Source organism: Ruditapes philippinarum, unplaced genomic scaffold (assembly GCF_026571515.1).
Source record: "Ruditapes philippinarum isolate M1 unplaced genomic scaffold, ASM2657151v2 ctg7153_1_1_1_1, whole genome shotgun sequence".
NCBI classification, from domain to species: Eukaryota; Metazoa; Mollusca; class Bivalvia; order Venerida; family Veneridae; genus Ruditapes; species Ruditapes philippinarum.
Genome location: NW_026856970.1, coordinates 19,164 through 42,762, shown reverse-complemented (window position 1 = coordinate 42,762; position 23,599 = coordinate 19,164). Strand labels below are relative to the sequence as shown.

At 33.9% G+C, this 23,599-nt stretch overlaps 2 protein-coding genes across 2 annotated transcripts; both read right to left on the bottom strand.

Annotated features, from left to right (window-relative positions):
• Positions 1–3,355: 3,355 nt before the first annotated feature.
• LOC132748318 (thrombospondin-1-like) lies at positions 3,356–6,526 on the bottom strand. The gene is made up of 5 exons (XM_060737890.1): positions 6,505–6,526; positions 5,742–5,861; positions 4,984–5,157; positions 4,403–4,573; positions 3,356–3,727 (listed from the first exon to the last, which is right to left on the bottom strand). Exons 1-5 carry the CDS (start codon positions 6,524–6,526, stop codon positions 3,546–3,548), a joined length of 669 nt encoding a protein of 222 aa, XP_060593873.1. The 3' UTR covers positions 3,356–3,545.
• Positions 6,527–6,945: 419 nt separating this feature from the next.
• On the bottom strand, positions 6,946–16,210 carry LOC132748317 (uncharacterized). Its single transcript, XM_060737889.1, has 5 exons — positions 16,090–16,210; positions 15,503–15,550; positions 12,070–12,164; positions 9,517–9,573; positions 6,946–7,122 (listed from the first exon to the last, which is right to left on the bottom strand). The coding sequence occupies exons 1-5, from the start codon at positions 16,091–16,093 to the stop codon at positions 6,946–6,948; spliced, it is 381 nt and encodes a 126-aa protein (XP_060593872.1). The 5' UTR covers positions 16,094–16,210.
• Between the last annotated feature and the right edge of the window lie 7,389 nt (positions 16,211–23,599).

Here is a 23,599-nt window from a genome sequence, read left to right as displayed (position 1 = left end):
TTTTTGAAATTCTGCCCCGCAGTCGCGAGCGGTTATGTTGAAAATTCGGATGACAAAACTGTTTCCAAATTTAGAATAGTCTGTTCGGCGCAAACGGGAACCAGAAACATTCTACGAACATATTCGAAATTTTTGCAATAATGGTTACGAATAAAAACAGAAACTGACGTTTTTAAACGATTTTATTATGTGGGTCAAACCTAAACTGGACAGTTCCCAAATGAATCAAGCTTAAAGAAATAAAATAATCAATATATATGTTTATTTTGGAGGCTGACGGTTTGTATCTTATTTAGTTTTACATTTTTTTTTAAAAATGTATAAAGGATATTAATAGATATTTTGTACTTAAGAGATTTGCAACACTTTCTGGTGAGTTGTTTGACTAAGTAATTATATTTTTGATATAACTATTAGTATAGTAGGCTTAGGTCTCGGGAAACTAAAATATTTACAACGAAGACATTTCTTCATTGCAAAGAAATTAACGCTGTGACATCACAAAACAGCTGAATAGAAAAATTGTGGATCAACAACTTCAAAGGTTAATAGAATTTATTATTCGGTTAGATAGATGATAGGGAAATCCCAACCTGAGGGTGATCGGTTCCATAGGGAACTCGCCTTACTCGAGGGTTGGGATTTCCCTATCGTCTATCTTACGCAATGATAGATTATTTTTCTCACTCACTTGGACACACAAGAAACAAAAAATAAAAATCAGTGAAACTACTTGCTCGCGCATTACAACCTAGTTTGAAAGGCGGGGCTTAGGCGACTGATTTTCTATGATTGACAAAAAGCATTTTTACGTCCGCAAAATAATTCTACTGATACTGTTTATGTGTAAAATATTTTTTAAAAAAATCAAATGAGATTCCTCATCAAAAAGATAGGTTAAAAATACATCAATATCAAAGTCGGAAAATGTAATTACATAAATGTTTATAAGGAATTCAGTCCTTTTTTCAATGGTTGACAAAAACATTTTTTTACCGTTTGCAAAGATTTTTCTACTTATTTGGTTCAAATATTCAATTGAAATACATTATAATGTATTTGTCACCGAGAAGCATCGTTATCAGTACAGAAAATATGGATGTTTTCCAGCCAAAATGCACAATATTCGATTCTACAAAGAATTTCGCGATATTTTAAAGTGTGCTTTTTTAGTAACAGATCGATAAGGAAAAAGTTTATCTTAAACCCCTGTCACACTAGGGCGGCGGTCTCACGGCGTCCAAGGAAATTCAGAATGCCGAGGTAAGGGCAGTAGGATCGCAAACATCGCCGCAGCATCGTCATAGCATCGCAGTAGCATCGCATAGAACGCCGACCGACGGCGCCCATTTTTAGCATGCTCAAAACAAACGCCGTCACTCGGCGGTCTGAAAAGAGCGCTGTGGGATCGCAATATGGACGCCGTAGCAACTCAGTAACATCTCCTACAACGCAACAGGAGCGCCGTGAAAGCGCAGAAGGATCGCTGAATAAACGCCGTTATTAGCAACGGCGCTTTTACGGAGATTGTGCGGCGTCTCTATCGCGTTTGTACTGCGTGTGTACGGCGCTTTTACGGAGCTTTTTTTTTCTAAAACGCTCTTACTGCAACTCTATGGCACTGTCACGGCGACCATTGCGCAGTCAAGACCATTCTACTGCGTTCATCTGAAATTGCAGAATACGATACAGTAGAATCCATTCTTAAGACCACCCCAGAATAAGGACCAACCCTCTATTTAGACCCATTTTTTTATAGAAAGGAATTTTCTGTTTGTGATGATAATGGTAACATGATAAACAATTAAGACTACCCCACTCATCCACATTTAAGGCCACCAGCTTTAGTCCCAATTCATTGTTTTATTTATCTAACCCCACTTTTGAGACTACTAATATTTCAGTAAATACCTATTCAGATAACAAGTTTTTTTGTTATACATCTGCTTGAATTCTCTAAAGCATGACACTTGAACAATGTGTTAAAACTGTTATGATTAGAATATTTTATAAAGGTAAGACACAAAACTTCAGATTGGTATAATGTTACTTTCTGCATATTTTTGTGACGAATTAATTTCTAAATTAAAAGGTGAATTATGTACATATTATGAACAAGACCTATGAAAATATAATATATACATTAAATATCATCAGATTAATGTTCTAATTCGGATTAATAAATATTATAACATCAGTTTATAGATATATTTGAAGGTTATAATATAATTGTTTCAACATGTTTATACATAATAATTCAAATAGAGTGGTCATGAAATAGATATGCCTTGATGATTAATTATATCCACAATTAAGACCACCCGCAATCAAGACAACTTTGGTGGTCTTAATTTAGGGTTTTCACTGTATATATAGAACGTGAATATCTTTTTAAAAATTGATGATGAACTGCAGCAAGCTGGAATATTGCTTGTTTGCATGCAGGTGCAGCAGGTACATAACTATTCAGAATGAGTATTCGCTTTTATGTGAAGCACGATTTCAGCGCAGTGTGAGCCACGCAAGAGCACCGTTTGAGCGCTGTGAAAGCGCAGTGGAAGCGCAAAGAACGCAGTAGAAGCGCAGTCGAAACGCAGACACTTGCCAATGAAAACGCCGTAAGAACGCATTTCAACGCCGTGGAAGCTCCGTAGCAACGCCATGATTTTAGTGAGGACGCCATGAAGACGCCGTGAAGTCTCCATGTCATCAAAAATATCAAAGTTTTCTTGCGATCTGTCGGCGCTTTGTTAAATTTAACAACGCCGTGCAAACGCAGTGAAAGCGCAGTCTAGTGTGACAGGGCCTTTAGGTAGAGTAAGACTCATTGAAGTGTGAAAGTTTATATCAATTTATTTTGATTCCGTGGACAATGTAATAGATTAGCTCACATATTTGATACATTTGGCCCTCGTGACGGTAAATTTTGTCAAAATAGGAGTGATTATCGTGTTTGTGTTAGAAATAAGTAAATGAAGTGCTGCACGTGGAGTGTGAGATAAGCCCACGTGGGATAAGAGTTTCCAAAACCGTTACTTTTAGTAATATTTTCGATTTTTTCTATCCAGCTAGTGAGAAAAAAAACTTATAAGCAAAATGACCAGCTCAATATTCCAAATATGTCTTTAATTGCAAATGCCGTAGACATAATATGATTGTTTTGTGTTGTAAACAATATAATATTATACTCGTCAAACTCACGAAATTTGAAAGTTAAAAAAGCATGAAAGTCATTAAGATACAACCACAATACCATACATCTACAAAATTGTGATCGCAATTCCTTCTTAAATATCATATTAGATTTTCAATTGAATGACATGTTCATGATATTAGAGCATCTTGTACGGTTATCAGCGATTTTGCGTCAATTTGACTCCAAGACGTTTCCGTCCAAGATATATCGGTCCCACTTTGTATAAGTTCAAAAAAGTATAAACATGCTGTATGCAACAAACATTTCGTAGTATATAAGTAAAAATAAATTGAGACATTGTGGCAGATTCAGTTTGTGACTGAAACGTCCTGTTTTCTTGTAATCAATCTCAGTCAAATGTCATACCGCAGTTATTATTAGCACAGGACTCCACTCTGTCATTTGATCCTACACAACTTTGTCCGTATGGTGATGGGGAAGGATTCGAGCATGACCTCGTTTGAGTTCTTATTCCTCCGCCACAAGTTGCACTGCATGAACTCCATGAAGTCCAGTCACTCCAACCGCCGTCTGTAAAATATTTTTCAGATCATATTAAAAGCAAAAATTGAAAATTAATAATAAAACGACGATTGGTAGATTTATAATTTCTCACCTAACCGGTTTGCATCCCTACGATTGATTTACTAGAACAATTACAAATCACATCATAAAGCTTTGCTATCTTTTAGAGTTGTGTATCGAAAAATGTCCATCAGCGCAAAATCATGCTCGGGATGACTTCGTAAGGATGAAAAATGTTTCAATATCATTCAAAATTATTTTCAATATTCTTCTTTTTAGGTGGTTCAATATAATGTGTAAAATTGGATGATGAGGAAAAAGATTTTATTTGAGAATATCTAATTATTTTCTTTTGATATATTTTTATTTCTTTATTTATTTTTTTATTATTTTATTTATTTTTTGGCATCTAAATATATTTAAAATGTTTGGAGTGGCATTTGGCTACAACATGTATGGCCTTTATTATATTTAGTCAAACATTCTTGTTCGTGTACAATGACTTCAGTTGGCTTCAATTATACATGGTTCATGCTGAAACAGATAAAATGTAGACTGATTGTCGGGATAAAATGATTAACGCATTTTATTAATCGAATTTGCTTCACTTATATTTGGTTTATGCTTAAAACATATTTTGACTTTGATATTGATCAAATATTATGTCAATTCAATACTTACTTGCACATGGTGAAGGCATACAAAGTTGTGTTTCAGATCTGTCTCCGAAACAATGATTTCCAGCGAGAATTGGCGGTGGATTAGAACATGTCCTTGTGCGACGTTGCAAGCCCATGCCACATGTTACTGAGCACGTGCCCCAATTTGACCAATCACTCCACCCGCCATGAACTTAAAATCAAACGATAGTGTGCCATTTTAAATTGAATAAACGTGTATTGTACTCGATTTTAAATATTTATTGTTATCGTTTCAATAATTATGAATTAGGAATGAATTGGAAATCAATGTTGTATTATATAAGAGTCTTATTTTAAACTCCCTCAGGGATTGCCAATAAGGTAATGAAAAAAGGGATAGAACAGTTTCTTTTAATAGTACGTATGCGTCATGTACAGGTTTAAATCCTATACTTAACAGTTAATAATCATGATAAATAAATAATTTGCTCTCACTGGTTTGTAATTAATAAACATATATAGTTTTATCTGATGGGATATATGTGCTTATGTATAGTAAAAAGCTTTATCATTAAATACATGATAATCTAACATTGTCGTAGAAAATTGTATAGACCTAACCAGGGCATGGTTGTTCTTTCTTACAAACTTTTGTCATTATCCCGTCTCCAACACAATTAAGGCCGCCATTCTTTTGTGCCGGATGAGTGCAGGTTCGAGTCCGAGTTTGATGTCCATTTTCACAGGTAACATCGCATTTACTCCATGTTGACCACAAAGTCCAATTTCCGTCAACTAAAATAAACTGCCGTCCATAAAAAAAAACAATTTTCCTTTCTGAATTTCATCTTGCAATAAAAATTTTAAATAATCTTTTGTCAAACTACAAGAAATCAATCATAAACACTTAAAATTCATTTCTTGAGATGAGCACACTACATGTGCAAACAGTAAGATATTGTATTTCCAGTACATGTATAACACATTAAACAGGAAACAAAATTGTTGAACCGGTCAGGCGAACTGCATATACAGGTATAATGTTTAGTGTCATTAGTGTTATATAGTTTATATAGTTTTCCCTGTCTCGGTTATAATTTGTTCCTCTGTTGTTAACATTGTAAAATTAGAGATGCAATTGTCTTACCCTGGGGCAGGGTATTAGCCAGACCCTCTGACTTCAAAGAAGATAATAAACGTGCCTGTGCTTGAACTTCTTCAAGGATGATGAACCGGGTATCTTCTACTGTCTCTCTCTTTCTTTATTCATAATAAGCTTTCTTAAAATTGTTGTTTTCAACAGTTTTCCTGTCCTCAATTAATGCTTTTTACAAATGATGCAAAGTGAAAAAATTGAAAAAAGACTGAATAATGCATACCCATACAGAGTCCACAGAATTTTGCACAAACGCTTTTAGCGTGTGCTACGTCACTACAGATGCTAAAGATAGAATTCAATCTTGCACAGTCCACTGATTCGTCATCCACACACGCTTTGGCTGAAATATATATGTAACTTTAATTTGTACAAACGATAAAGTATTGTCACTAATACAAATTGTTGCTGCAAAATATACGTAATAGTTGAAAGAAATATAAACACAGTTTGTGCGAATAAATGCCAGTTGTTGGTAACTAATTATGATTCAGTACAATGATATACGAGAGTAAAAGAGAGAAAACGGAAAATCCGTATAAAACACCCAGAAACGATTAAATTGAAAATATGACAGGCTCTGTTAAACTAAGTCTGTTCATGACGTTACCATATAGTGCAAGTCCCCCCACGTCGCCTAGCACCGGCTTGACCAGAAAACTTGTCATAGATAACATTCAAATTACAAATAGACATTCCAATAGTTCACCGTTTCGAATATTTGGTTAAATTCCATTCCAAAAATAAAAAACACGTCCTCCTTGTTGAAATGTATAGGCCGAGAACACAAGAGATAACTTTTGGATTAGATAGACAGTCAAGTAAAGATAAGAGCTTAACATTAGCAGCGACAAAAAAGACTTTATACAAAGATTAATATAAACATATACATATAGTCATCAGACAAGAAAGTTTATGTGAATTCTTAAAAATTTACTTCTTAGTGCTGACTATTATTATTCATACTAACTTCTCCTATCACCTACTTTGAACAGCATTTAACGACATATTGTATAATAGTTTGGAGACCTTTCTTTTGAAAATGTGTCATATTAAATCATATACCCATATATGCACAGTGCGTAAACTTGGGTGTAGGTAAAAGTTACCCGTACTTAAGATACCGCACTGTCTGTCGGTGATAAACAAACTATTTGATTTATCCGGGGTTTACATACTGGTACGTCAGCGAAAGGGAAAAAAATATATATAAAGTCATATTCATTTGATCGTTAATTGATTACATTTGGTCTTGGGATTTAAGTAAAGGATTTTTAATTTCGTTTATGATACAACAGAGAAAGAACAACAAAATACTCAGCTATCTGGTACAAATCAGATAGTCTCGTGTTTCAGTGCTCTTTATATTGGTTAACTTAACCCTAAGGGAAGGTATTTTATAATTCAAAATTAATAAAGAGCAAATCTTAATGTATAAACAAGAACATATTCAATACATAAACAGCATCACTCTTACGTCCAGGATGGAGACAAAGGGCGGAGTTACAACGGTCGGTGGAGCAGCATTCAAAACACGAAGACGTTTCCCTAGATACAAGATCTCTTCCAACAATTGTAGAAACTGCAGCATGCGAATCACAATTCTGAATTAAAGAATTGTTAAAGAAGATAAACAAAAAGAACTTTACTGACTGTTTAATTACTAACTGTAAAAATAAAAAGGACAGAAAAGTATCAATATGACATTTATAGTATTGGCGTGACGTTAAATCCAACAAAAGAAAGAAAAAGAAAGAAATTGACTTTTTTCCAGCAGAAATATGTCAATTTTCTCACATTCAATATTTCTTTCAGACTTTTAAAATAGATAAATACAGAATCCCTAAAGAAAACCCAACACGGCAAAATTAAAAATGTTGCAGGCTCGGTTTGATTGAGCCTGTTCATGGACGGTACTGGAAAATGCATGTTAAAATTAAACAAAATACATTATAACTCATATCTTTTTATATTTGGTATTTTTCTGTTAAAACTTTTCCGTACACAAATTGTCATTTCTGACCTGTGAACTTCTAGTTCATTCTTTTATAAGACACAGATGAATGCGTTGAAATAATTTATAAAATAGATAAATAAAGAATCCCTAAAGAAAGCCCACCACGGCAAAATTGAAAATGTTGCAGGCTCGGTTTGATTGAGCCTGTTCATTGACGGTACTGGAAAGTGCAAGTTACTGTCAACGCCCCCTAGCACCGGCTTAAGCAGAATTCAACATTTAAACATGAAATGGTAGAATTTTGAATTTAGAAACATCCGCAGATGTGTTCATACGGCGGTTATCATGGAACCTTCAATGTGACACTTCCGTGCCATTCCATGAAAAGCGGCGTATGGTCCCCAAGTAACAAAGCATGTGCCCTAAACGAGAAAACAATGGGCGGAACTAAATAAAATAGAATTTTGAAAGGGGATCAGAGGTTATGAAGCCTGCGTATCACAGATAAGACGTCAAAAGACAAATTTAAAAAGCAGGCAACATATCCTAAGGGTGATTCAACATTATTCAAGTAGGAATATTCGAACCGACCGACTAGAAAATGCCAAAGAGTTGTGAAACTAAAAATACCACAAGCACAGCAATAATGTCGTGCTGAACGATCTTCAAGGATCGAAAATATAACATCATTGATTAAATGTACGGGGCGACTTTTTACAGCCGCCACACGGCACAAATAACATGGATGTGATCATAAAATACATAAATAAAAGAATCCCTAAAGAAAGCCCAACACGGCAAAATTGAAATTGTTGCAGGCTCGGTTTGATTGAGCCTGTTCATGGACGATACTGGAAAGTGCAAGTTACCGTCCACGCCCCCTAGCACCGGCTTAAGCAGAATTCAACATTTAAACATGAAATGGTAGAATTTTGAATATAGAAACATCCACAGATGTGTTCATACGGCGGTTATCATGGAACCTTCAATGTGACACTTCCGTGCCATTCCATGAAAAGCGGCGTATGGCCCCCAAGTAACAAAGCGTGTGCCCTAAACGAGAAAACAATGGGCGGAACTAAATAAAATAGAATTTTGAAAGGGGATCAGAGGTTATGAAGCCTGCGTATCACAGATAAGACGTCAAAAGACAAATTTAAAAAGCAGGCAACATATCCTAAGGGTGATTCAACATTATTCAAGTAGGAATATTGGAACCACCCAACTAGAAAATGGCAAAGAGTTGAAACCAAAAAAAACACAAGCACAGCAATAATGTCGTGCTGAACGATCTTCAAGGATCGAAAATATAACATTATTGATTAAATGTACGGGGCGACTTTTTACAGCCGCCACACGGCACAAATAACACGGATGTGATCATAAAATAGATAAATAAAGAATCCCTAAAGAAAGCCCAACACGGCAAAATTGAAAATGTTGCAGGCTCGGTTTGATTGAGCCTGTTCATGGACGGTACTGGAAAGTGCAAGTTACCGTCCACGCCCCCTAGCACCGGCTTAAGCAGAATTCAACATTTAAACATGAAATGGTAGAATTTTGAATTTAGAAACATCCACAGATGTGTTCATACGACGGTTATCATGGAACCTTCAATGTGACACTTCCGTGCCATTCCATGAAAAGCGGCGTATGGTCCCCAAGTAACAAAGCGTGTGCCCTGAACGAGAAAACAATGGGCGGAACTAAATAAAATAGAATTTTGAAAGGGGATCAGAGGTTATGAAGCATGCTGATCACAGATAAGACGTCAAAAGACAAATTTAAAAAGCAGGCAACATATCCTAAGGGTGATTCAACATTATTCAAGTAGGAATATTGGAACCACCCAACTAGAAAATGGCAAAGAGTTGAAACTAAAAATACCACAAGCACAGCAATAATGTCGTGCTGAACGATCTTCAAGGATCGAAAATATAACATCATTGATTAAATGTACGGGGCGACTTTTTACAGCCGCCAAAGTCTCTTTCAAACAATTTTCCTCAACAATTATACTGAATAGAAGGATTTTAATTACCTGATTGTCAATGCACCCAAGACTTTGTTGTCCTGTTGTCAGATTTTTGTAACAGGACTGGAAAAATAATTGTATATATTCATGAATTGAACATATGTTATCGGCTGACTGACAAAGCAACTGTTGTGACAAACATAAAATGCCCAAAACTTTTACAACAAGCACTTATCATAGTATTGCAAGCAATCCATAAGTCCCCTACCGGTAAGAGCCCAAGCAACATTCTATGGGCCATTGGCCATTCACTTAGGTTCCTATTTAAAGTAAATTTGTTGAAAAAGTTCTTTAAAAGTGATCACAGGAAATAGTTTTTATGTACAGACAGACTGAAAGACACTCTAAAGTTATTTTTTAAGCATCCCTGTTATCAAAATATAACATTTTTAAAATCCTATCATGATTGAAGAAGTTGGAGTAAAAAATACCAATTTCTCAAAAAAAAGTCTAAGTTCAAAAGGGGCATAATTCTGGAAATAGTCTTGCTAGAGTATTGAACACTCACAAATGTTGAGTGACAATAAGAAACATTTATATGAAGTTTGAAGTAGATACATTCAGAAAAAGAAGTTATTAAAAAAAACAATGTTTTTTCCATGAAAATTTCAAGTTCAAGGGAGGTAATTCTGATAAATTTTGTGCTAGAGTTGTAAACCTTGTCACATATGATGTGGTTGATGACAAGCAACTTATATTTAAAGTTTGAAGAAAATACCTTAAGAAATAAAGAACTTATAGTGAAAAAACTTAAAAACTAGAATCAGAAATCTTGAAATTCAGTCTATTTGTTGCCATAGCAACCAGAATTTTCAACATAGGAAGATAAGAAAAGGATGTGAATAATTTCCATACTGCCATCTACCCATATGTCAAGTTTCATAAACATATTTTCAGTATTTTTTGTGTTATCACTGGGTCCAGCTTATGTGTACAATTTGCCATATTTTCAGTCTATTTGTTGCCATAGCAACCAGAATTTTCAACATAGGAAGAAAAGAAAAAGACGTGCATAATCTCCATACTGCCATCTATCCATATATCAAGTTTCATAAAAATATTTTCAGTACTTTTTGCATTATCGCGGGATCCAGTTTATGTGTAAAATTTGTCATATTTTCAGTCTATTTGTTGCCATAGCAACCAGAATTTTCAACATTGGAAGAAAAGAAAAAGACGTGCATAATCTCCATACTGCCATCTATCCATATATCAAGTTTCATTAAAATATTTTCAGTACTTTTTGCGTTATTGCGGGATCCAGTTTTGTGGACGGACGGACTGACGGACGGACAGACGGACGGAGGGTAAACCTAAAGTCCCCTCCGGTAAACCGGTAGGGGACTGATACATTCAGAAAAAGAAGTTATTAAAAAAAACAATGTTTTTTCCATGAAAATTTCAAGTTCAAGGGAGGTAATTCTGATAAATTTTGTGCTAGAGTTGTAAACCTTGTCACATATGATGTGGTTGATGACAAGCAACTTATATTTAAAGTTTGAAGAAAATACCTTAAGAAATAAAGAACTTATAGTGAAAAAACTTAAAAACTAGAATCAGAAATCTTGAAATTCAGTCTATTTGTTGCCATAGCAACCAGAATTTTCAACATAGGAAGATAAGAAAAGGATGTGAATAATTTCCATACTGCCATCTACCCATATGTCAAGTTTCATAAACATATTTTCAGTACTTTTTGTGTTATCACTGGATCCAGGTTATGTGTAAAATTAGCCATATTTTCAGTCTATTTGTTGCCATAGCAACCAGAATTTTCAACATAGGAAGAAAAGAAAAAGACGTGCATAATCTCCATACTGCCATCTATCCATATATCAAGTTTCATAAAAATATTTTCAGTACTTTTTGCGTTATCGCGGGATCCAGTTTATGTGTAAAATTTGTCATATTTTCAGTCTATTTGTTGCCATAGCAACCAGAATTTTCAACATAGGAAGAAAAGAAAAAGACGTGCATAATCTCCATACTGCCATCTATCCATATATCAAGTTTCATTAAAATATTGTCAGTACTTTTTGCGTTATTGCGGGATCCAGTTTTGTGGACGGACGGACTGACGGACGGACAGACGGACGGAGGGTAAACCTAAAGTCCCCTCCGGTAAACCGGTAGGGGACTAATAATAGGTTCACCATTTCAACTGTATGACCTTCGACATGATAATTTCGACGTTTTTATCAATTATTTCATCTCATTTTTTTTCTTTTCAAAATAATTGAACACATAATGACTATTGAAAAAAGACAAGAAAAGGATTCCTATGTTAGTTAGTAAGTAAGTAAGTAAGTCGTATGAATTTTTTACGCATAATTTTGATCGCCACTGTCGTAAAGCAGTTTTAGCTAATATTTTTATCACATCTGTGTGAAATGTGATTTATTACTTTATCTACTCTGTACTTGAAATGCAAATATTGTAATTTTGTATTCGTTTAGACCATCACAATTAAATTCAAGTATCATTTTAAATATTCATTAATGTGTATGATATTCAATTAAGTATATTTTGCCTTCGTGGCTACTAAACGATTTTTCTTACCTGACCAGCTGAACACGATAGAGTGCTTGTTGTGATATTGCATTTAACTTTATCAACAACATTTGAGCAGAAGTTGCTGTAACATTCAAGAGCTTCTGAAAAAACAACATTGGTGGAGAAACATTCGTATTTTGACAACTAAAGTATCATTACATATATCAACCTAACGGCGTACTGTATTCTTATCACTTTATTACTCCTACACAGGAGATATAAAAAGTGTAGTTAGGAGTTTATAACTCTTACGTATGACTTTATTTCTCCCTAAGTAGGGCTTAATAACTCCTACATAGGAAATAGAACTCTAAATCGGAGATTACATCTCCTACGTAGGAGATGAAAATCTAAATAGGAGTTTATAACTTTCCTGGCCGGTATATCGGCGATAGAACAAGACACATCATAACATTCCAAATCTCAAATTTTGTGGACAATTCACATTTTAAGACAGTTAACATTGTAAGACACTTCATCCCCATCCAATCCTTTTTCTAGATTAGATATTTCCTTATAAAGCCTTAGGTGAAGTGTTTGGGGTTAAGCGTTTGTAAGCATTGGCAATGTATCCCAAAGAAATGCTTCACAACACTTCGAACATTCTACTCGCCAACAAGCATTTAGGTGTCTTATTATTAAAAATCTTAAACGGTTTTAAAGATTTCACACGAACTAGCTTACCTAAACGAGAAATTTATCTATTTTCGGCCGTTTCAGTTGATTACATGCTTGGGGTGGGGTGGTGGAGTGACTTGTTCAAGCTCCGAAAAGTTGCGATTTGCATGCATGTTTAAATATTAATTATGTCCTAGTTTGAACAAAGTTAACCTATACCAATTCCTTTATACAGTCAATATTACAAAATGTACAAAATACAGAATCATTTTTATTATATGAAGAAAATGACATTTTCAGTGACTTTCAATTTCCGGATCAAGTTTTACTGCTCAACAATATATAAGATTTTAGAGGTTTTTTTGTGGGTTTTTTTGTTTGTTCTTTTTTTTTCGCTCTAAATCATCTCTGCCTACAGAATAAGCTTAGTTACTAAAGCGGCTTGCTACAATAACAATTTGACATATAGAATTTATTTTACTATAAAGGATGCTATACTAAGTAATGCTGTAGCATACATGTCCATCGCACTGAGTGCTTTCAGCGCTTTGATATAAATCCTACGTATAATTAGTCCCCTACCGGTTTAACCGGAGGGGACTTTAGGTTTACCCTCCGTCCGTCTGTCTGTCTGTCCGTCTGTCTGTCTGTCCGTCTGTCTGTCCTGTCAGTCTGTCTGTCTGTCAGTCCGTCAGTCCGTCCGTCCGTCCACAAAACTGGATCCCGCGATAACGCAAAAAGTACTGAAAATATTTTTATGAAACTTGATATATGGATAGATGGCAGTATGGACATTATGCACGTCTTTTTTTTCTTCCTATGTTGAAAATTCTGGTTGCTATGGCAACAAATAGTCTGAAAATAAGGCAAATTATGGCATAAACTGGATCCAGTGATAACTAAAAAAAAACTGAAAATATTTTTATGAAACTTCAAATATGGGTAGATGGCAGTCTGGAGATTATGCACATCTTTTTCTTTTCTTCCTATGTTGAAAATTATGGTTGCTATGGCAACAAATAGCCTGAATTTCAAGATTTCTGATTTAAATTTTTCAGCTTTTTCACTATAAGTTCTTTATTTCTTAAGGTGTTTACTTCAAACTTTTAATATAAGTTTCTGGCCATCAATCACATCATATGTGACAAGGTTTACAACTCTAGCACAAAAATTATCAGTATTACCTCCCTTGAACTTAGAATTTTTATGAAAAAAATGTTGTCTTTTTTAAATAACTTATTTATTTCCTAATGTATCTACTTCAAACTTCATATATATGTTTCTTATTATCACTCAACATTTTTGAGAAGGTTAGATACTCTAGCAAGACTATTTCCAGAATTATCTCCCCCTTGAACTTAGATTTTTTTCGAGCAATTGGTATTTTTCACTCCAACTTCTTCATTCCTTATAGGATTTACTTTAAAATCCCACATCATAATAATATGACAAGGTTGTTTAAACAGAATTTCCTTACTAGGCAGGGAAACTTAACACATTACTGTGATATAGAACAACCTTAGAACTCAAAAGATTTAAGTTCATTCATGTCATTCGTCCACTGGTAAAATTGAATGGCCAATGGCCCATCAGAATGCTGCTGGGGTTCTAACCGGTAGGGGACTTACGGATTGCTTGCAATACTATGATAATTGCTTGTTTATATAGTCCTACGTATGAGAAACACTCCTATGTAGGAGTTATAAACTCCTAATTACCGTTTTTATCTTCCTTGTAGGAGTTATCCATTTATAGTGCATTATAAATCGGCACCAGGGCGCTTCCTTACATATATATTTATATGCAGTGCGCGGACGGTGGATGGCAAAAATAACCGTCCGCTGTTTGATTTTTTTAACACTGCCGCATTACATTACTAGTGAAAATTCTTATATGATCGCTTTGTTTCGCAAGACATAGACAATTATTTTTGAATTGTATGCTGACTGATTTGGAACACTTTGCGTCTTGTTTGTCGACAGCGGCAATACAACCTATATTGTTTTGTCGTCTTGTCGCTATATTATCACACTGTCGTCTTGTCGTCCTGTTGCTAGCAAAGCACATCAAACGACGCGTTGTCCTGCAGCGCGTTGCCGTGATGTTGCCCTGTTGCTTTGCTTAAATATATACAAAAAGCCAATCCTTCAATTTGAGCCGAGCGACAATGTGATATCGTCACAACACGCATCAGAACACCGCGCCGATTGGCGTACATCGTTATTGACAGGACGACAAGGCAAAACTCTGACCATGTGCCGTTTTGCGCTTTGTCGTTCTGACGCTAGCCACATCACGACGCACAAAAATGTTCCAAATCAGCCACCATTGAAAATTGGCAATGTTTGATTCTTCAAATTTTACTTTGTTTTATTTGAAGTGAATAATATTTAGGGGCCATTTATTTTTCACAGTCTTCTTTATATTTGTAAAATTCAAGATCTTTTTAATATGGTAGCTGATTTGTTACACTTTTGCTTGTGTCAACACAACAAATATCGATATCGCCTTTTTGTCTTGACGTCTTGTCGCTGCGAAATGCGCCAAACTGCGCATTTTGGGGCGGCGTGTTGTCGCCATGGCGCACTGAGTTTGGCTTTTATCTAATGGTTGGCTTCAAATTGTGATGTCAAATGGCTCGTCGAAGCGCCAAATATTAAATTCTTCTATAAGCGACAATGTGCCATCGCAACACTTCGCCGTTTGGCGTGTTTGCTAGAGGCAAGACGACAATGCGATAAGGCGCCGACAAATCCACGCACAAAAGTTAAACAAATCAGCCACTTTATTTAAACGATGCTTTCAATATAGTTATACAAACCAGAGTATCCCACCAAGGCTATAAGAAGCACCATATAAATTGCGTCATCTGAAAGATAAGCCAATCAGATACCAAACTTTGATAGAGCAAACTTGTTTGCTGAATATCAAATTTTTATTAAATGGAAAAATCAAAAGTAACTTTCGATAAAACACAAATGGTATTTACAAGAGTAAAATATTAAATAGTTGTTATTTTAACAATAACGAAACAATAGCATACACTTCATGCATGATATTCTAGATTTTCTATTTATCAAAAAGTAACAGACAGAGAAAGAAAGATAAGGACGACGGCATTTTATTCCTTTCTCACAATATTTTGAGCATACGTGTTGTTGTTTTTTTTAACATAACGGCTAAAGAGTTTATAGTTTATAAAATGCAAAAGAAATAATGCATAAATCATGTTGAAACAAAAACATTTATCTTTCGTTATATTTTTGTTTTATTTAATAAAAAAGAAAACCACAACAACTCAAATTCATTAAAAGAAACAACCAAAAATTACATGATTGTATGACTTACAACACTCTACTTTGATCATTATTTAAATAAAATACTTAATGATTTATTTCTTTAACTTACCCATAATATTTCTGTTTTCACACTACGATTTCTATTGAAACACATTTATCTAAAGTTCCATAAAGATAACGCTCGATTGTGACATATATAATTGTGAACTATGTAGTCAAAAGGACAAAGTTATGACATAGATAAAGCCTGTTTAGACTGCTCTTATCATAAGAGAATATTTCTGATATAAAATTAAATGTATGACATGTACATTATAGAGTAACGGCCAATTCATTTTAATATAACTCCACTTGGGTTTATACGACTTAAATACTTAAAATTAAATTAAGCCTATTAAAACACTTTGGAACCAACCAGTACTTTAGTTTATTGCTCACGGAAACAATGGCTTGCCCCTGACGTGTTTGGAGCATGTGGCCAGAAATCTTTTGATTGATACTCCGAGTCGTTAACCACTCGGCTATGGTGCCATTAACATGTTAATGCTGCAAACGAATGCGGATATCTGGTCTCTTTTTTGGGACATACCGGTCTATGTCAGTATACAAGGGTTTCTAAATATCAGATTAAACTTAACAGTTAATTTTTATTTTAAAACTTAAAAAGCTATAGTTAATGAAAATGCAATTTGCACTGTCCTAATCGGTGTCACAAGTTGGCCGCCGTATTTTAAGATAATTAAAATATAGAGTAAGTTGCAATCAAATTCAATAATTTTAATAACAATGAATATTATATGATGACACAATATATAAGACATATAAATGAACAGTTTTTTTTTTTGCATGTCGGTATGATACCTTCATGTCATATCAACTTTTTTAGTAGATGTTTGACCATATGTTTTCTCTAATTCCTTGCATATCTTATGTTAATGAATCATATACGAACTTTTCCTCGAAAGATTAAGCTCATTTTTATAATGATAAATTCAATTTAAATAAAAGATTTCTTTTATTGTCACACCTTCTTTGAGTTTTTGCACACAAATGGAATTCTAAATAATAGTCTCAAATGATGTTTTTTTCACACTTACATTCCGCAGGTCTGAATTGACTTAACACTTAGTTTACAAACTAGAGATATACACATACCCAACCATGTCATGTCAGTTCCAATCCTCTGACAAGAGCAAATCCTGTTTAACTTCATGATGCTATATGAAAAGATAAATTAATTTTCTTCTATTGCGTTGCTTCACTAGAAACTCGTTTCTTTGAGTAAAATTACAGGTTATTTTAACTTGAATTAAGTCTGTTTTGTTTTTCAGATCATAGTATAAGAGGATTCTTTTGTACCAGCAGTACCAGTTCCCGGATCTATATGGAGTTCATATCCGGGAGATGAACCAAGATGAAATTTTGGAAAAACTTCGTAAGCAATGGCGTAATCTGCTGCTGTGAGATCTATTCTTAGTTCAGTTGGTCCATTTGAGGCCATTTCTTCTGCGTATTTTAATCCTATAAAATGAAAATATCAAATTATGTTTTCCTTTTTGTCTACATAATATATATGTATAAATGCCTTTGAAGTTATATGATGTAATGATATATCATAATAGAAATGAATTATTCATTTCCATTTTGTCTTAAATGTGTGATCTAATAATTATTTTAACTAAGATGTCCAGCATATGAAACAAAGTTGAATTTCTTTAACTGATTATCATAGCATATTAAAGTAAATCTACGGTATGTGTTGAGAAATATTAGGTTCACTGTGTCTGATATGCTTACCAAGCCAAAATTATCCCGAGTAGTTTCCAAATCCTTTTGTATATTCTTTGAAATTTCGAGTTAAATTCACAGATCCATCGAAACGATTTTGAAAAACCTGTAAATGTTAGATATTGCTATGTGCAGTTATACTTCTTGCGTCTGACATTTGATCATTTCTATATCGCTACTCACTCTAAAGGCAAAGTTGTACTCTTTTCATAGTTAGATTCTAAGTAAGACAAGGTGAATGTCATTTGGTAAGACCAACTATGAGAATGACATATAGTAAGACCGCCTATGTAAATGTCATATAGTAAGACTAACTATGTGAATGTCATGTAGTAAGACCAACGATGTGAATTTCATAAAGTAAGACGACTATGTAAATGCCATATAGTAAGACCAACTATGTGAATGTCATATAGTAAGACCACCTATGTGAATGTAAAAAAGTAAGACGTCTATGTGAATGTTATAAAGTAAGACGTCTATGTGAATGTCATGAAATAAGACGTATATGTGAATGTCATAAAGTAAGGCCGACTATGAGAATATCATATAGTAAAACCGCCTATGTGAATGTCATATAGTAAGACCGCATATATGAATGTCATAAAGTAAGACATCTATGTGAATTTCATAAAGAAAGACGTCTATGTGAATATCATAAAGTAGGGCCGACTACGTGAATGTCATATTGTAATACAAACTATGTAAATGTCATGAAGTAAGAGCGTAGTGAACAACATCAAGCATCGCACCTCGTAGAACGCGGCGTCTAGTAGATATGCTTTTGTCCATACAGCAATGGGGAAAATTTTAGACTTGATTTTGTGTATTTTATTTTGTTTAAACAAATTCACGTCAAAATTTCTAATAAAAATAGCTATTTTAATGTACAATATGTCACAGAGCTTTATGGGGTTAGAATAAACGTGTAACTGAAGTGACATGTTTGAATATCATAATTATTCTTTTTATTATTATCTAATTTTATCAACATTATAAATAACGTGAAAATGAGCCAGTCTATAGTCGATCGTTCTAAAACTTAACCATTGAGAGAGGTGACGACTGAGGCAGTGCCACTCACTTCTTTTGCTCCGCCTCTGTTAAAGTTCGGATCCGCTTTAAATTGTCGCCAAATTTAATATGATGCTCCGTATGTAGCATTTAGTCTTCGTTGAACCAGGGAACCAGGACAACTTTGATCAATATCACTTGCCGAATCATTAAATAACAAGTTACAAAGCCTAAACCAAGCCCATTATCAGAGAGGTGGTTCTCCCTCAACCGTTAAGAAAGTACGCCAACTCTGCGCACCGGTTACGCTACAAGTAAAGGGAGATCACAGCAGAACATTTCGTCCTCAAAATCATTCGAACATTATGCAATTCGTACCAATATTAAAATGTACATATTATCGGCACATATTGTCTTGAATTTATTTTAAGTACACCAATCATTTCAATTTTACTATTTATCCAATTTATTTTGCTTCGACCAGACGTTTCAATCTTTGTCGCAACAGACAAATTTTTCAGAATTTCAGACATGGCATTACTTTGTGAATTAATGCATAAGGTTCTACTTTTTAAGAAAAATATGCAACTTAATTATTAAACAACGAGCACATACTAAGAACATGCAGACAAAATTGGTTTGTGCTCCGGATATTCAACTGTAATAGAGAACGAATTTCAATGCTGATTGACTGTTCACATCATTTGGCGGCGTCTTTGATGTGAAGCATGAAACATTTAACTTGTTTAAGTTGGGACAAGACAAGACCCAACTAGTGTACTAACAAACCGGAAATTTCCAACCATACAGGGTAACGCCCACTGCTGTGACGTTTCATCACCACTATATATGCTATATTGTATTCTTACATTTTCAACGAAATTGAATGCATAGTGATAATCCGACCATGACCGACGCTAGTGACAAATAGTGCTCTGTATTTCTGAAAACTTTGAATTATTGCGAATAGAAGAAGAGATAACAAATTAATTCTTTTAAAAATCATATGCAATATAGCTTGAATTACTGTATTACAAATGTAGCGGGTATAATTTGAAAGTTCGCGTAATTCTATGAATGGAGATAAGGGAATTTGATTGACAGCTCGCAATGTTCAACAAACTCGGCCTAATCATCGCATATTTTTGTATGATATTCCACAAAATTTTGAAAAAGACAATTTTTATTGAATATTGTTTTGATATATTGAAATTATTTTGTAGTTTATAATTGCAAAGTGAATATTGAAATAGAAATTACCTATAATTAGATGGGTGAACGATCAAATCTGACAACTTCCGGTTTACTTTATGACCTGTTTGACAAGCATATGATAAGCCGAATGACTTCTGCGGTTTGCCCATAAGGTAAGTTTTAAAGCAATATATGTTACTCATTTGATGAAGAATAATAATAAGTTTTATTTATTGGGATGTCAATTCGTTGCTGAGGGCTAAAACTTTTACTTATACTTTCTTTTTTACATAAAGTGAAAAGTGAGACGTCTATGTGAATGTTATAAGTAAGACGTCTATGTTAATGTCATAAAGTAAGGCCGACTATGAGAATGACATATAGAAAAACCACCTATGTAAATTTCATAAAGTAAGGCAGACTATGTGAATGTCATAAAGTAATACAAAATATGTGAATGTCATAAAGTAAGAGCGTAGTTAACAACATCAAGTACCGCACCTCGTATCATTTTTAGTTGGGACGAAGTCCCAACTAGTCCCAACTAGTGTACTTACAAACCGAACATGTCCAACCATACAGGATAACGTCCACTGCTGTGACATTTCATCACCACTATAAATGCTATATTGTGTTCTTACATTTTCAAGGAAATTAAATGCATAGTGATCATCCGATCATGACCGACGCGAGAAAAAAAAATTCTGTATTCCTGAAAACTTTGAATTATTGCGAATAGAAGAAGAGATAACAAATTTATTCTTTTGAAAATCATATGCAATATAGCTTGAATTACTGTATTACAAATATAGTGGGTATAATTTGAAAGTTCGCGTAATTCTATAAATGGAGATAAGGGAATTTGATTGACAGCTCGCAATGTTCAACTTACTCGGCCTAATCATCGCATATTTTTGTATGATATTCCAGAATTTTTTTTCAAAAAAGACTAAATTTTGAAGTTTATAATTGCAAAGTGAATATTGAAAAAGAAATAACCTTTAATTAGATGGGTGAACGATCAAACCTGACAACTTCCGGTTTACTTTATATTCTGCTTGACAAGCATATGATCAGCCGAATGATTTTTGCGGTTTGCCCATAAGGTAAGTTTTAAAGCAATATATGTTACTAATTTGATGAAGAATAATAATAAGTTTTATTTATTGGGATGTCAATTCGTTGCTGAGGGCTAAAACTTTTACTTATACTTTCGAAGTAATTTGATACATATCGAGTCATTTCGTCCCCAAGACGTTTCGACCCTGGTCTATTCTCAAATTTTGGACTTCAAAACCGACCGATTTTACAAACAGATATTACACAGATGTCTGCCTTCACAGGGAAAACCGACATACGCCTTCAATTTGTTGGGCTAACGTCTCTTTACCAAAAGGAGCCGATTCTTAAATGTTTCAGAATAATTTTCATTTTATTTTTATCTTATATGTTTTATACATTAAGTAATTCAATGAAAAAAATGATTCTATGAATCAAAGATTTTAAAAAAGTAATTTAACGCTCAATATAAGCTGTTAAGCTGTTTAGTTTAGCCCCTGCAAATACTGAAGATCTCCTTAGTTAATATAGGACAAGCTACATGTAGAAGCACTGTCTTATTATTTCTGACTTAACTCTAATTGATTGCTAAATGATTCTTCATACCCACAAATGGCAAACGAACATCATTGTCATTTTTTATTTTACCCTCACAACAATGATCATTATTAACCTGAACAATCTTCAGGCAATGAAAGGGATTGAACCCAAGACCACTTGGTTACAAGGCAGACACACAACCATGTAGCGGAAAGGTCAACACAACATCAAGGCTGTTGGAAATGATCTATACCTATAACGACTACATGGTTGAAGTAATTTAATCAGTTTTAATTAAATCAAACGTTAATAATTTTTGATGATACTGATATTCACATTTTAACATTTTATTCACAAATATATATGTAATATCATGATAAAATGATTGAACATTTCCTATTCAAATGATAATATTGGTGAGTAATATGAAGAAATATTATTATCATAAATTTTCAAATATTATATTATAACATGTTGTACACAATCTTTTATATATATATATATGAACACCATAAATGAGTGTGTTCAGCATGTTATGATATAAAATTTGAAAATTATATTAAAGTATTACTGATAATTGTACATTTTTTCTATAACCATTTTTTTCTAGATTATTTAAGAATGATAGTTTCTTATATACCATATTATGAGTAAGAACAGTGTCTGTTAGGATTTACTAATATTTCAACAATGTTTTAGATTTATATCTTTTTTCAGTAGCAAACGTGTGGGTCATCCGTGGCCGAGAGGTAAAGGTCGTTGACTTCAAACCACTTGCCCCTCACCGCCGTGGGTTCGAATCCCGACAGGGACTTTGGATTCTTTCATGTGAGGAAGCTATCCAGCTAGCTTACGGAACGTCGGTGGTTCTACTCAGGTGCCCGTTCGTGCCTAAAATAATGCATGGAAGGGCACCTGAGGTCTTCCTCCACAGGTAAAGCTGGAACGTCGCGATATGACCTATACTGTGTTGATGTGACGTAACCCCCACCCCCCAAAAAAGTAGCAAACGTTAAGTATTTTGACGTAGTTTAATAATAATGGAAACTTACTTCAGATTATTTATAGTGCATCTTCTCTATTCATAGGTGAATCATGCTAGACTGTACGGCATCCATGCGCGGCGATAAAAATATATTCTATGTATTTAACTTTATTTGAAAGCCTTTGTGGCTGGCTGACACTTATGTCACTTATTACCGAACTATTATACATTTTAAGCGCTCGAGGTGTTTCATGAATTTCGTGACAAAGTCTTTCCCTAACCGAAATATTGATGTACGAGGCGGATTTCCAACTTACACACCGTAATAGTATTGGCTCGAGCAATGGCCGATCCGTTTCATATAATGAATAAATATTATTTTCAACACAGCGCATATACAGGTAAAAAGATTATATCAGCTGTCTGCTTAAGATTAACAGATATTTTGCATTTAACTGAGCTTTTTTCCGTAAAAAAGTAAAAATTAAAATGATAAATGTGAAATGTGTCAATTTCAAAGTGAATTGGTTTGTAGGAGGTATGAAAACAATGAATAATTATGTTGATAGTATTTCTTATCAGACATTTCGTCGGACAACGAAATACTTATATACGTTTGTTGGCAAATTTGAGATTCATATATAAAAAAGTGTTCTAGAACAAAGTATTTTTGTTTATCATAATGTAAATATTTATACTAAATTGCTTAAAGATCCTGTATGTTTTGCGATTGATTCTGTTATTGTGTGTTTACTACATTTGTAAATAATTATATATGTATATAATTATGCAAATAAAACAGTTTTCAGACATCGAAGAATATGTAAAAGTGTACTGCAAATATTTGTGCACATTATATGTAATCAATAAATAACATGCATTGCAAAATTCGACTTAGAATTTATAGAAAATAAATTTCTAATTTCCTCCCTTTATTTACATGAAATGTTAAATTGGGTAATATATTTATAAAAAATGCTTATTGGAACTTACAATATTGACAAAATCTTAATTTGAGTATCATATTTATGAAATCAAA

What these genes read in the sequence shown, in the direction of transcription:
- LOC132748318 (XM_060737890.1), bottom strand. Translation starts at nt 6,526, where the DNA reads ATGTCGTTAAATGCTGTTCAAA. An exon ending in GTCGTTAAATGCTGTTCAAA is followed by an intron (nt 5,862 to 6,504) that starts GTAGGTGATAGG and finishes TATATATTTCAG; the next exon opens with CCAAAGCGTGTGTGGATGAC. An exon ending in GAAAGAACAACCATGCCCTG is followed by an intron (nt 4,574 to 4,983) that starts GTTAGGTCTATA and finishes TTTGATTTTAAG; the next exon opens with TTCATGGCGGGTGGAGTGAT.
- LOC132748317 (XM_060737889.1), bottom strand. An exon ending in AGCCTTGGTGGGATACTCTG is followed by an intron (nt 12,165 to 15,502) that starts GTTTGTATAACT and finishes TTGTTTTTTCAG; the next exon opens with AAGCTCTTGAATGTTACAGC. An exon ending in TTGGGTGCATTGACAATCAG is followed by an intron (nt 7,123 to 9,516) that starts GTAATTAAAATC and finishes TCTTTAATTCAG; the next exon opens with AATTGTGATTCGCATGCTGC.